The 15,326-nt window shown below is 36.3% G+C and overlaps 1 protein-coding gene across 5 annotated transcripts in view; it reads right to left on the reverse strand.

Annotated features, from left to right (window-relative positions):
• Positions 1 to 15,326, reverse strand: part of SORBS2 (sorbin and SH3 domain containing 2) — a 144,901-nt gene that overhangs the window by 11,883 nt on the left and 117,692 nt on the right. For 2 of the 5 annotated variants that reach the window (XM_058804276.1, XM_058804277.1), the window contains 6 exons: positions 13,603 to 15,162; positions 10,838 to 10,926; positions 8,336 to 8,382; positions 7,028 to 7,142; positions 6,806 to 6,934; positions 4,868 to 5,071 (listed from right to left, as the gene is read on the reverse strand). In XM_058804276.1, the coding sequence (XP_058660259.1) occupies positions 4,868 to 5,071; positions 6,806 to 6,934; positions 7,028 to 7,142; positions 8,336 to 8,382; positions 10,838 to 10,926; positions 13,603 to 15,162 (2,144 nt within the window). Of the gene's footprint in view, positions 1 to 778; positions 1,568 to 4,867; positions 5,072 to 6,805; positions 6,935 to 7,027; positions 7,143 to 8,335; positions 8,383 to 10,837; positions 10,930 to 13,602; positions 15,163 to 15,326 lie in introns of all 5 variants that reach the window. The other 3 variants (XM_058804279.1, XM_058804278.1, XM_058804275.1) reach the window with 2 other exon arrangements.

Here is a 15,326-nt window from a genome sequence, read left to right on the forward strand (position 1 = left end):
GTCAGTGAAAGCAACTACCTGAATATTCTGTTAAAGTAAGTGCTGAGCAGAAAAAAGAGTTATGCCTGGGAGCCACACAAAATGTATAGTTACATTGTGGCATTTAATGGCCAGCACACACTTCGGATAGCTCACTGATGTAGGGTCCCAAAGAGGAACGGGGAGGGCTTGGGGAGGAAGCATTTGTGTAACTGCCAAACATAATCTGATCTGTTACTGTTAGTCAGATCCTTGTAACACAGCCTGCTATAAATACATCAGCTGTGAGCTGACACATGCCAAGCACAAACCGCAGAGTCTCTGCAGCAGGCACACGTCCCTCCCTCTGCAGGCTGCTGACAGCATTTGCTTGCTGGGGCCTCTCTCAAAAGGGGCAGCATGCAATGAGCTGGGGAGGGAAATGGTTCACTGGCTTTTCACATCAGAAACTCCTCAGCAAACAGCAGGAAAGGACTAGCACAATTGATACATCATAGAATTTACAATAGTGCATATGCCTGCTTCTGAGAAGGGACTGCCCCCTAACGCTGACAATGTTTAATCATAGAATCATAGAATGGTTTGGGTGGGAAGGGATCTTAAAGATCATCTAGTTCCAACCTCCCTCCCATGGGCAGGGACACCTTTCTTCTTAAACCATCTTGCTCAGAGCTCAGTTTTATCAAATGCAATTATATAAAAGTGTGCCTGTGCACAATACAAATGGTAGATACAAGGCAGAGAATAATATACTAAGTTATCTGAACACAGAAGTCAGGGTTGTCAGAAATTAAAATACCTTAAAATTATCTGGTGAAGTATATCCTTCATAACAATCCATAGAATCTTCTCCACTTGCTATTGGGAATTCTAAATTGTCATGTACCAGATCCTCCTCTATATACAGTCTAGTCAGTTCTTCTGTTGTGTCTTGTGCTTCTCCAGAGAAATCTGATTCTTGAGATTCTGACTGATCCTCTTTATTAAGTGACAGGTCTGCAGTACAGATTTCCTCTTCGTTTTCAGCACTTGCAGCTAGCCCACTGGACAAGGAACCTTCTTCGTATGGCAAAGGGATGTTATGCATAGCACCGCGTCCACCTTCTCTTGTAGCATCTGACAAATCTCTAGGTACTTCAATAACTAAATGATCAATTATGCTTTCTAAGTCTTTATCTTTTCCTGACTTGGTATTGTTGCTGACATGCTTATGTGTTATGTCATGAGATGAGCTGGCTGAAGATGAGACAGAGGGAGATACAAGAGAAGACAGAGGGAGATCTGTAGGAGAGCTGAGAAGCACCTCTGTATTTGGCATAAAGTGACCATCCTTAACATGGTGAATGCTATTACCTGGGGAGATTGCTACAGTCTGGGAGGTTGCTAATGCCAAAGAATTGAGTTCTTCTAAGTCACAAAGAAAACTGTCTGGAACTGATGGAGAAGTTAAGCTGCACATGCCTGAAGGTGAAAACCCAACAGTCCTTGAGAACAAGTCACTACAGTCAACCTGGAGAATCTTTTGATCAATGTGTGACCAAGACGACGGAAGTTGTCTGGAAAGTGAGGTCAGTGCTTGGGAAGGCAACTTCAAAAATAAGAAAAACATGGGAATTGAAATAGATAAGCATGACAGAGAATTAGGATATGAGAAAACTGGAAAAGACAAATGTCTGTGCCAGCATCTGGATTACAGGGTACAATTTCAGTGACCATGGGTGTCTGAAATCACTACTATATGAATCAGAACAGCAGGAAAGACACCTGAAACATGAAGCCATCAGGTTCTGGCTTAGGGCATAAATGTCAAACATGAAGACAGATCTGAGTCATTACATTCATGAAGGCAACTGCATTTGATCTGCTGAAGTTATGTTACTCATGGTGCTCTGTTAGTGAGCCTGTCACAGGTTATTAAATCATACAATTAATAATAATAATACATTTTTCCCAAACCATTACTCTTATTTTGAGAATAGAATTTTCAGAAGTACACTTCAGGTGTTATTAAATACTTCTTTCTAAGTACAACAACCAAGGTAATTTCTAATTATTAAAATGTTAATACTTCTACTTTTTCTTAGTACTTCTGAGTAAATGTTTAAGAAACATCTTTAATACATTGCATACTTTTATTAAGGCATGAGCTGCTGCTCAGAATGAATGAATTTGAGAATTCAGAATGAATTTTTTTTTTCAAAATTAACCCTATTAGTTCAAAATTATGTCAACATTTGTGAAAGGTATATTCAGTTCAAACTGGACATAGGCAATCAACAATGCTTTTGAAATAGTGACAGCACAGTACACAAGAGGATGCTTTGAGTACCGTTACACAATATTGATTGAAGTATCCTTCTGGTAAAAGAAACGTCCTTTTCTAAGAATGAGAGACTGGTGAGTCATACGTACACAGCATCAGTAGATATCCATTGCTTCAGTAAATACTGAAAATGCATTTTTATTACTATAAATCCTCAAAATTAAACTTGAGCAAAAATATTTTGATCTCATTGTTACAACTATCCAAAATAATTAGATGTACACCTCTAAGTTATCTGGACTACTACACACTTTAATTATTAATGTAGTAGAGAAAAAAAATTTCAAAAGTCTACAATAATGTTGCAGAATAGGGAGGTTAGTTTACTTACCTTCTGCTTGAGTTTTCTTGAGGCAAACAGCTTCATATTATAGTTAGACAAACCTTTGTTACAGAGTCTTCTGTACCAAAGTAAACAGTATAGACTGCTACAATACAGCCTGCTAAACAGAGCTAGGCTGTTACAGAAATACTCAGTCCCTTTCCCTCATCATTCCTCTAAAGCAAGGGTCCCTTACCTGTGCTTTTAAGGTCAATAATACTGCTGAGGAGATTTCACCATTTTTACTTTCCCATGGCTATAAGCTGTACTATATATCTATATCTAAAGATATAGATGGATTAGGCCAAGTTACAGAGAGCAAAACATGCTCACAACTTTTATTGCTTATTTATCTTACTGCCATTAGGCCAGAGAAGTTTCATACAATTGTTCTAGCAACAAGGAGTGATATGTGGTAAAAATCTCCAAAGGAATAGGGAAACTGGTATCAGAAAGTGTGGTAAACTCTAGAACACCTTCAGGACTGATGAATAGGTATCCAGGAACAATATGTCTTCTTCATGGTATTGCCATTTCTGAATACAGCAGAATCCAGAAAAAAGATGTCTGTTTAAGAGTCTCAGTGGAAGGTGGTTTTGATTTTTCTTTTTAACCTGATTGTTGAAGAAGTATCCTATGTTAAAAAGAAGGCTTCTACCAATTTCCTTCCCTCATGAACTAATTTAGTAAAAACTAACTTAATAATAGCAGAAGGATACTTTTGTAATATGGATGTAAATGCTCTGAAGCATCACCTGTGCTCAACAAGAGCTATGGAGCTTTGGCAGGAAACCACAGAGAGAAGCCTGCTCCACAGAAACCAGGGAGAGGCATCTCTGGAATAGGGAGCACTTAAGCTGCCTCATAGTCTTGACTTGCCTTCAGGACCCTCTGGATTATTATTGTTACCTCCTGAGGTAACAATAAGGAGCCCTAGCTTATGACTACCTCAGTTGGCAGCTACAGAATTTGATGTTACTTGAGCAGTTTTGTGGGAATAGAAGAGATAGGATCTAGTTCTCTGTTGTGACACATTCTGGAAAACCAGACAAGACCTGTTCTAACAACTGTCCCAAACTAACTGATACTTATTACTAAGAAATATTTTCAGGGGCTACTGTTGCCTATAAATGACATCTTTGGGTAGCTTTTTACAACCCCAAAGTAGTTAGTAAATGTGGAACTTATTTCAAAGTTGAAGCGTGTGGATGATCACCAAGTATGGAAGTAGATAGAAGCAGAAAAGAGGACAAACCCAAATGAAACATGAATTAATAGCAGGACAAATAAGTTTATAATTACACACAAAACTCACTGCCCATGCTGAAGAGATAAACAGCAAAGGTAAAGAGGAAGATCTAGAAAAGTTTCCATCTTGAATGTTCAAAGTAATTGATAGCAAGTTAATACTAAGCACAGTTTGTATGCAGAAACTTCCTTAGTTTCGATTGCTGCCAAAAATGTTATGTTCCCCACGCAGGTGAGTGCAAAGCCTCACAAGTGAGTGATAAACCAGAACACAGGAATCTTTCTGCAGCACCCTGTAGTATGGTTTGTGGTGGTTATCTAGACTAGAAAGGAGAACAATTTGGAACCTATGATATGCATCTGGTGTGAAAAATATACAACCATAAAGGTCTCATTCAAGTTGATTGACAATGTGATGACAATTCTCACTCCTAAATGAAACAACACTGTCAGTTTGTACCACTCCAAGGAATGTACCAACATTCTAGCCTCCTCATAGACTGTGAATGGCAAAAGGAGGAAGGTTTTGGTACAGAATCACTGGCTGTTCTCCTTTGCTTTAAAGGTACAGAACTGGTCTTGGCAAGCAGTGTCCTGCACGCTTATGGAACCGTAGGCTTTTAGGACAGCTGTGTTATGGGAATGCCTTCACATTTTACTATTAGAAATCTGCTAGACATACTCTTAATGCTCAAATTCTTGCTAAGATTCCCAAATAAATTTTTCTCTGTTGACTTGACTTTTCTGCCCAAATTTCACCTGTCTCTACTAAAAATAATGTAATAGCCAATTAAGAAAAGAGCATAAATCCTGGCAGAATATGAGAACACTTGTCTATTAAAAATTATTTACTAACAACATAGTAATGCAATTCTACCTGTGCAAGAAAGAAAATGTTGTGTACTTAATCCTAAGTTATGTATAATGTTAACAAAATATTACGAGTCCTTCTAAACCCACTCTAGGGGTGGCAGCTAACATCAGAAAATCCTTACCTTAGTTGAACTTAAATGATGTATTCTGTCACTAGAATAGCTTTGGGGTATTGGAGGGTCAGGATAATCATCTACACCTTTTGATGGATTCTTTTTGATGACTTCTACATAGGAGACAGGGAAGATGCCTTGTTTGTTGGTTCCTGGTATTTTACCTTCATACCAGTTTTGATCAACTCGCTTAAGAAGAATTACTCTGTCTCCCTGAAACGCATTATGAAAATGAGTTATCAGCACATACATTGAAAGTTAATTTTGTACATAACAACTATTATTTTAATATATAATATTATCTTCCCTACAGTGCTGCTTCCCATCAGTCTTGAGCATCATCTCCATTTTCCCATTTTTTTCTCCCATTGATAACAGTCATATATAAAACTATAATTCCAGTAAAATGAGGGGTTAGGCATAGACTATAAATGCTGTTCTTTTATCGGAGGGGAATCTTATCTAGTCGTTCCTCTTGCTTGGGTGATTAACATTAACACTTTTCTTTGGAACATAACCTGTTTTATTTATTGGCCAAACCACTAGCTAATGCCCCAACCATAGTATGCATTGACTAATATGCCCGTTTTTTCTTAAGAGTGATAAAAGTTCAACAGAGAAAACTGTACAAGTGCTTTGTTATCAGTAAAATTTGAGTAAGTGAAGGTAGAAAACTAAAATGTGTCAGTCTGTTGAAAATATGAGAGAAATAAGTGTTTTTCCTATGTAGAATGGGCAGAACCTCACTGTTCTTAGGGACTGTAGAAATTGAAATGGGAAACATCAACCTTATATTCAAACATTGTACTTTACGTGCTAGACCCTTCTTTGCTTTACATGATGTTCTTTTCACCATGTCTTTCTGAAACAAATCCTTGTCTACTTTTGCATTCTTTTGGGTTTCCTCAATTTTGTTTCTGTAGTTGATGTGTGGAGTTCACCACAATTGTCCTTAGTGAGATGGAACAAAGGAAAACCAATGCAAATCAACTTTCCAAACAAACCAAAATTGGGCCATTAAGATTATGATCACCTCAATAACCACAAAAGCTAATTTTAGAAATAAATAAGACACCCAATTATCCCCAACCTCTAACTTCTCTAAGTTCCTCTTCCTGGGGTTTTTTAGACCTCTCTGACTTTTACAAATTTCAAATTAATAAAAAAAATCCATTATTTTCAGTAGTGCTGGATTAGGCTGTAGGTCAGCAGCAAACATCTCTATCCTTACTTTTTTGCTTAAAAGAAAAACAAACCACTGAAAAGCTTCTATGAACTCTAATTCTTAAAAGAAAAAAAGAAGTAAGGGGCAGAACTTTTCAGTGCATGAGTAGTAACCACTGCTTACAACTAAGTATTTAATGTCTGCAATAATAAAGTTTCTCTACAGTATTAATATTCCAATGTCTAACAAACTTCAGAAATTAAAAAGTCATTTTGTTCATGTGCAATTCAGTATAGCCAACAGGATATGCACAGGAAAGATAATAGAACATTATAAACAAAGAGCTGTTATTAAATAAAATATTTACAGTCACAAAAATATATCTGAGGCTTTTTTTCGTATATTTTATCTTGTGTAATTTTCTATTTATTTGGCATTAAAATCCTTACTATAATAATTGTGACAGCCAGGAATAATTTAAAAAAGGAATAGATAATTGAAGTGAAAACTCAAAATTTATCTGGGCAGTTAGCAGCTGATTGCATATGCTACTCTGCCACAGTCCAAATTAAAGGCAAAACACATTTACAGTATTTGCAGGTAGCTGAGACAGACTGCAAGGCAACAAGCTATTATTTTAGAGTTTCCTACCATGGCAATGCTTTGTGCATTGCAAATCTAGAATGCAGAGTGCACAAAGAGCAGTATTTACCTATATATTGATTCTGTGTAGCAGGAGACATTATAATGCTATTTTGATGGAAGATAGTTCTCAACTGTACCTTTCTAAGTGATAACTCCACATTTGTGTCTGCACTGAAATTATATTTGGCAACAGCTTCTCCAATCTCTCCGATCTGTGCAGGGGGAGGTGGCCTGGCAGGCTGTGCTTTTTCTGGGGGAGAAAGTTTCTAAGGAAAAAGAAAAACCAGATTTTCATCATTTTCACGTGGTTGTGGACCTATTACCCAAATTATTTAAAAGAATTAAAACAAAGAACAAACCTCAACATAAGAAATTGGGAATATTCCAACTCTTCCATGGTGCTCACCCTCATACCAGTTTTGATCAATTTTCCTGAGGATATAGACAGTATCTCCTTTCTTAAAGGACAGCTCTCTGTAACAAATTTATTTATATCAGATGTTTGTAGCTTTACATTTAACTCTTCTCCCTGCATGGTTCCTGAGATCTTTACAGTTTGGAACTGAAACAGAATGTAACGACTAAACATTTGAAGAAAAAGTGTTACAGCTGTGGTACATTTATCAGTTGATCATAACATATAAAATCAAATTACTTGAATTTATGAATCCCATGCAGTATCTATAGGTTACAAAGGCCTGTCTTACATTGTCATTCCAAGGAAGCATTGCTAGTTACCACCAGAGAACTTAGTATGATGTGTGCATGCAAGTATGATGATCTTCATGGCTTATCACTACCCTTCTGCAGCATAAAGCTTGGTGTACTTCTGCTCTACACATTTTTTCTTTCATAACAGCTATTCAGAAGCATGAAGGATATAGGATTATGTTCTCACCATTTCTCAATATCAGAGATGGTGGGTTATTAAATGTTGGATACCAAAAAAGGGACTTTTAAACATCATTAAGAATATTTTCAGATCCTGGCTTGGGAGATCTTTGCTGTATCATCCATTTGGTTTTTCAAGAGCTAATGTGCTGCTCTGGTAATTTCAGTTGTGAGTTTTGTCCTAACACAGCTAATGTAATTCTAGTGTCAATGTTTTGTCTTATCTAAAGATTTTTTAAATGTCTTGAATCATTGGAACAACAGCAGAAATGAATTGTAGACATTCTACTTTGACTGTCTCATGTCTTAAATCAGTGGTTCCCATTCTTTTGTTATGGACCACTGCTTTTTGTGTTGGTATGTGGCAGGTCATATCCTGCAGAAAGCCTATGTATGTTAAGACAGGAAGAGGCTAAGCATTATACAGACTTTTGATAAACTCATTATCTATTACAGTATTTTAAGCAATTTACCCTCTGTCACCTAAATGTAATCCACAGTAAAGAAAGAGCCTTCACAACCTGTGCTCTAGAAGGCTTAAGATGCACAGCTATTCATGTGTTCAAACAGATACAATGGAGAATATAATAATTTAAGATAATTTTATTACAAAGTAACTTCTCACACAATTTGAAAGGGTAGGGACTACTGTGACAACAAGCAGGGTCCTCCTGCCCATGGCACTCACTGTTGAAACTGGCTTGAACACCACTTAAGTGGCAGAAAGAGTTTGCTTGAATTATGAATTCTTGAATGAACAAAAGTCTAGTACTTACTTAGAAGTCTGAGCTTTAAAGTCATATACAGCTCTAGCTGGCAGTTTCTGAAAAACAGGTGAAGTGATTAATACATTTAGGTAGTATTACTATATGATAAATGTGTTTCAATTTTGAAAAGGTGACCAAGATCCAAAAAAAAAAAAAAAAGGATGAGCTTTACAGTGGTTTTTGAAGAAATAGGCAATAAAATATACATCTTTTTTTTTTAAGGCAGTTAGGTGTTTGGGACTTAGTGTTCTAAAACTAGAAATAGCTAAATTCTAATGCAGACTACTGTGCAGCTTGATGTTTAAGAGAAGTACCAAAGTAAATAAAAAAGTTAACTATGTCAATGTGACTTGTAGGCAACTAGAACTCTAGGTACAACATAAATGCACACACTTAATATTCTGTAGTATTTTAGGTGCCTTTAATGTAAACTTGTTATCTGTAGGCTAATTTCAATTGCAATGATGCCTGATATTTATATAAATATTTGTATATATGCATATTCTCTGATGGCTGGAAATGGTTGGAATATTTTTAATTTCTATAATTACATTCATAGTTTTAAGAAAGCACAGGACTGGAGGTGATCTGAATAATCTGTGCAGCTGTCTTGCTGTCACAGGCAATCACATGATAACGTTTCTTTCATACATTTATCAAGTTCTGTCATCAAGTACATGGAAGCTCAATAGGACTGTCTGCATCTGACAAGTAGCCAGCACCAGATACTTCAGAGGAAGTGAAAAGCAGAACCACATGAGGGCATTTGTTGAAGTGATTTAGTCTTGCTCTGCAAGTACTTGCACAGATAAGATCACCCCATTCTAATAAATGCCTCTCTAGGATGTCCTAGTGACTAGAATGAACTGATTATGCTTTTCTGAGAGATACTATTTGTCATGATGCAAAGGTGCACATCTTTTTATGACAGGAATAAAAAGGGACACTTGTAAATTTTACATTTTAGCTTTATTCCAGGCCAGGTGTTCTTGAATTGGTTCTCTCGCTTCTTGTCATTTTAAGACTAGCAAATCTAGCACACCTACAGAATTGTCTTCACTATAATAAAAAGTCCCTGAAGTTATTATAGGGATCCTGTCAATTTGAATTTTGCCATACTAATACAATTTTCCATTACAGATCTCCTTCAAATAAGATAGCCTAAATTTAAAAGCATTTTTCTGTTCCTTGCTCTTATTAAAAACAGTCTTTTTGACAGGAGGGGATATTCATATCAACATATGATTCATATCAACTGTAGCTCTATGCAGTCTTTCCTGATTTGGGTACAGCTGGTATTGTAACTATTAAAGCAAATAAGAGAAAAAGTGGATATGAAAAGAACAGTGGAGCTATTTAAATACAAAATACTTTGAAATGTACAAAACATACTGGAAATAGAGATGCCTTTTCTATTTAACATTTTTAAACCTTTTAAAATTATCTTAGAAATGTCTTGTAATTTAAGTATTTTATGTATTTTCAAATTGAAAGATGGTTTTCCATGTCACAGGATTCTTTAAAAGAAACATACAATATGGCTCCTATGGAACTATGGAACTCCTATGGAATAATATGACTATGGAATTTTTTTAGACTGTATTTTGTAATGAGAAATCTTTTTTTTTTTTTTAAAAGCAGAATTTTAATCCAATTGCCGAAATATAAGCAAGTCAGTGGGGTATAAATGGTTCTGAATTCAGTTCTAACCATACCACCATTTATTAAGGTGTATAGCCCAGACCAAAATCTTATCTATTAGCAATTAAAATATAGTAATCTTTTATGTTGTTTGGAGAGCATTTATAGTTCTAGAACTATAAGCATTCTTAAGATACAAAATAATCTACTTTATTTTTCAATATGTACTTTTCAGTGATGCTTTGTGTGACTTTAAAGGTGGTACACTTCCATTTTCTGGTGGCCTGCTTCTGTTTACTCTTCCAAAACATTACTACAAGCAATCAGTACATAATTATAATCACCAACGGCTACAGATGTTAGAGACTCCTCTTAGGATAACTGGTTTTGTCTAATACACTAACAGTAGTGGTTTGCTTTCCAAACAAAAACAACAGTGAAATATAGATGTTTTGTATCAGTTTTGAAACTACCAAGGTAGTTTCTTTGTGTAATACTTTGGGTTTCTGAACAGCCTTTCCCCACTCAAATCTGTTATTTTTCTCTATTCCAAACACACACTCCAACCAGTTTTGACAGAGCTGATCAATAACTAGTGAATTTATTTCCATTTCTATTTAATAATGAACAGAAGAATACAGCTTCTGTTAATAATAAAATAATTTTTCTGTTATTAATAAAATAATACAAAGCCTGGTATTATTTTAACTTCTTGAAGTACCAATCTCCTTAATGAAAAAGGAAGATGCTGTTCCTTTGGTCTGCATCATTATATAGTCTTAAAATCAAATCTTGAGACAAATCTTGTCTCAAATATGTTACCAATTTTCCATATGGATATTGCTGTGTTATTTATTGTTGTTTCACTACCTCTTTGTCTGTAGTTCCTCTTCTCTCCCTTGGAGTACATCGTCCCACATCAGTGAAAGCAGAAGAATAGCTTCCAGGAGACTCCTGGTCTACTGAAAACAGAAATTATGTGAAAGTATGATAAACAAAACCATTCAAATCTGTAATGCTGCTTGCTTTGATTTAGGGGGGTGAAAAGATATTGAAATCTATTATTTCACATTTAATAGCAAGAAAAGCACCGTGGTATGATGGTTAAGAGCACCTTTAAAGGAAAAAAAAAATTACTAACTTTAAGCAAAGGCTAAGGCTGTCCTCTGATCCAGAGCAAAGGGAACTCTATGACTGAGGATCAAGAGAGTGTATTTATGCCTCACTGTGAAAAGGGATGCTCCCCCGCTGGGCCAAGTGGAAGACATGACGGCAGTACCCAGACTGCATCAGGTTGCAGGACATTGTTTGGAATGCCAGCAATGTAAACACATAATTACATGCACAACACATGATTCAAGCATGCTTCAATGAGAAAATATGAAGAAACATTGTTTCCTCCTAAGACGCATTTCTACTTTACCAGGGGCACATGTTAGGCAGCACAAGGAAATTTAAAAGGATGTTACTTCATAAAAACAATTATGTTTTAAGAGATGGAATACAAATTATATTAGTCACCAATCTATGTGGCAGACTTTTCTAAAGCACAGTTTTCCAGTGTTTATTACAGGATGGTGAATATTTTCTCATGTTTTGATAAGGATAAAATCAAAATCTTATACACTCTATAGCTCTGCAAGTTGCAAATGTGAAATGAAAATAGAACTATTTAATGAACTGCCTCTTAACTTCTAGAAGCACTGTTTTAGTTTCCTACTACCACAGTGGTCCTTTCTAGTGGAAGCATGATTTATATTTGTCTTCCTTTGACATCATTCCCACAATCTGTTGCTACCAAGCTCATACATTTCTAAAGAAATGCAAGTGGAACAAAGAAAATAACTGAAAGCATCTCATCCATTCTAATTGGTTGTTGGCTAAGCCACAAAAACTTGAGGGTATTGATAAATACAATTGAGGTAAAGAGATAATTTTACTATTTATGCCATTGGTTGTAAGCATGTCATTCCCAATAAGTATATCATAGCCCTAGTTCTGCACAGGTTTTTGATATAGCGTGTGTTCCTGAATGAGGATGTACACCTACTGCATAAACCTAGAGATACAATTAATGACTCCAAACGCATCTGTTTTTTTTTTTTTTCTTAAATTTCTAGCAGTAAGAGAATGATTTGGAAAGGAGTGAAGATGCAGAAGCTTTAGGACAAAAAATTCTCCTCTGTTTCTCCACAGCTCCTTATGCAGTCAACACTGGTAGCTTTCAGTCATCTGCTGTGACCTTCAGGTCTCTGTGTGGCTGTAAGAGATGCACACACATTCAGCAAAACACGAAAACTTAATTAGAAGTAGAGCTCAGCCATGACTGGTGCTGATGGAAACTAATGGAATATTCTGCTTTACTCATTCTCCACGCTACTTTAGGGATATTAATGTTGACAGAGGGTATTGCTTTCCTCATACCAGGCTCCTTCATAACTACAAAAGCTAATAGAAATCCACATTTACTTTACACTATGGATTTCCTTATTTTCACAGACTGGAAAATTCTCATTTAGCAACTGCAATATGTGAAAAACACATTTTTCAACAACTTGAGTCTCATCATGTAGTACTGTGTGCCAGGGCTAATTATGATCAAGTATGATTAATTAAATTCTGAATTGTGTTTTATAGCTGTTTTTTAACCAAATTTTCTATTCTAAATATGCCTGTTACAACTAGTTAAGAAAAGATGGTAATAGGTTCAATTCTGATTTCTCTTGAAATACATATTTATTATTGTGCTACTTGCAAAAGTTACACAAAAATATGTGAGAATAAGGATAAGATGGGTCTGATCAAATATTGCATAATTTCTATTTTAAAGGCATTATCTCTTACATCCATTTGGGATTTCAAGAATATATTTTAACTATTTTTTTATTTTTAAAATTAAAATAAAAGAAAAATCAAAAAAAGAGGCAGAGCAACAAACAACTCAAAGCAGTAACTTTAAAAACAGATTGGTCATACGTACCCTGAAAATTTCATTCTTGTTTTGATTATTGAGAAATTCCCTTCTAAGAAGACAGGAAATTTCTTAAAATTTATTTTGAAATTCTATGGAAAGAATTAGTTTTGCTGCCACAGAAATTGGAAATTGTTTGAACAGTGGAAACTTCCTAAAATGACCTTAATATCTATTCACAAAAAATAACACAAAGTAGTGGATTCATAAGAAAATAGAACTGCCTTTCTATGATACTGGCAGCATTAACAGCATTTTTATCACTTACATTTAATAAAATTATATAGTAAAATATATTTTAGATTCACATTCTTTTTTTCTTACTGATAAAGAAAGGATTATCTGCATATTGGTTTCAGTTTGACCAGCATCTTATGATGCATGAATTCACTGCTTAATAACATCATTATAATTTATAGAACTGATTTAGTTTCAATTAGTTGAAATGCACTGCTACTTCAGTTGGCTTGGTTGCTGTATTTTGTGAATAGACAGCAAATTTATCTATCCTCAACACCTAGGTGAAAATTATGTCCTTCACTAAGAATTTTGTGGGATGAAAGCTTCTTATAGACAACACAAAGTGGAATGAGAAAGGGTGGGAAACACAGGGAGTAAGGTTGGATAAGTCAATCACAAGGATAGAGGAAGAAAGTAAATCCACCTTGGAAACACAGTGCACTATCATTGTTGTTAGTTGCATCCATGTCTGGAAAAGAGGCACTAAGAGGTAATCTTCCACAATCATTCTGGTACAGTGGACAATGGATAGCACCATCTTGAGGCAGTGGATGAAAAGGCTGGTGCGTGGGACTCTTTTTCAGAGCTTTAAGAGATGAATTCCTTTCTGGAATGTCTGGAAGCAGCTCAGTAATAAGTCTGTGTAATATACTGTTGTCGGGCAAGCTTCCCCGCCTTTTTTCAGCTTTGATTTGGTCACAGATGTCTTTAAGTGCAGAATCTAGTGCTTCAAACACAGATGACTTGCATTTTTTCTTTTCAGTTTGTTTTTTAGGAGCTGCACTTTTTTTCCTCCGGAAAGGCACTGGACTGACGAGGAATGCTATCTTAGACAGGCCGGATTCTGCTTCCTGTCTCCTTGGATCTTCAGTGGTTTCTTGCTTAGCCCTTTCATGTTTTAGCATGGTGGTGAAGCGGGTGTAGGATGCTGGGCATCGCCCTTTGCAGGAGCTGATGAGATGCCTGTGGTGGTGGTGATGGTGGTGGTGGTGATGGCCTGATCCATAAAAGCTTTCAGATGAAGTGAAGGAAAAGTGATCAAAGTCACTTTCACTACAAAAGGATGAACCCTCTATCTGGATAAAGTCACTGAGATCAGAAACCACTCCGTCTTGATCGCTGTCTGAAAAATCTATATGTGATCGTTGTGGCTCATCACTGGTCACTTCAATATGAATTGGCACCAGGGTTTTAGACTTGTAGCTCCGTTGTACCTGAGTGGGATGTCTGACTGGAGTTTCTTCTTCCAGCAGGGATTCGATAGAAAACCGCCTCTTTGGACACAAGCCATTTTTAGGAGGCTCTAATGTAACTGTTGACAACATGTCATCACCAAGGTTCGGCATTGATTTTGACTTCTGAATTAACTTTTCAAATTCAGATATTCTGGTTGGCACCATGTCTCTGGGCACCTCCTCAGTAGATGACTCTCTCCAGCCTTGAAGAATACCTTTGTGCTGTTCTTTTTCATATTGCAGTATTCTGGACTTGACAGAACAAATCACCTCAGAATTCATCAAGTCCTTGCGATTGATGCGGTGCATCTTTTTGTACATCTTCAGGAAACCTGGAGCATCATGCGCGGATCTGTGACGAACTCTTGACCTACCGCTACCACGGCCCTCAGCGTATGGGGAGTTCCAGTTCATTGAGCAAATTTCTTTGGAGTCCTCCTCACATAACAGAGAGCCCATGCTTTCAGCCTTGGCCTGTGCATCAGGATAGCTATCGTGATCATCTGTCAACAGGTCATCACAGCTACGAGATTTTCTCTTTGGAGAAGCAGCTTCCTCTGTGCTACTCCAGACTTCTGCATTTTGGCGAGTCATTTGCCAGCCATTCTTGTAGGTGGTTGCCCTTCTTGAATCATTTGGAACAGCTAAATGTTGTCTGTAAGTGCTACAGTAATCTAATTCGTTTGAGGTGTTGTGGTTGTGCACTGAGTAACTTAAAAGGGATGGATATACTTTGCTAATATCCCCACCTTTATAATCCATAGAGCAGCATGGTAAAAAAGAGACATTGCCAGAAATTAAAAGATTCAGAAAGTTGGAATTAGCATCAGTAAGTATTAGAAAGACTAGAAAAGAGATAGTAATTAGTGCATTTATCATCTTAGGTCAGTACATAGTTTGTTACAGACTAGGA

This window comes from Ammospiza caudacuta, chromosome 4, assembly GCF_027887145.1.
Source record: "Ammospiza caudacuta isolate bAmmCau1 chromosome 4, bAmmCau1.pri, whole genome shotgun sequence".
Taxonomy (NCBI): Eukaryota; Metazoa; Chordata; class Aves; order Passeriformes; family Passerellidae; genus Ammospiza; species Ammospiza caudacuta.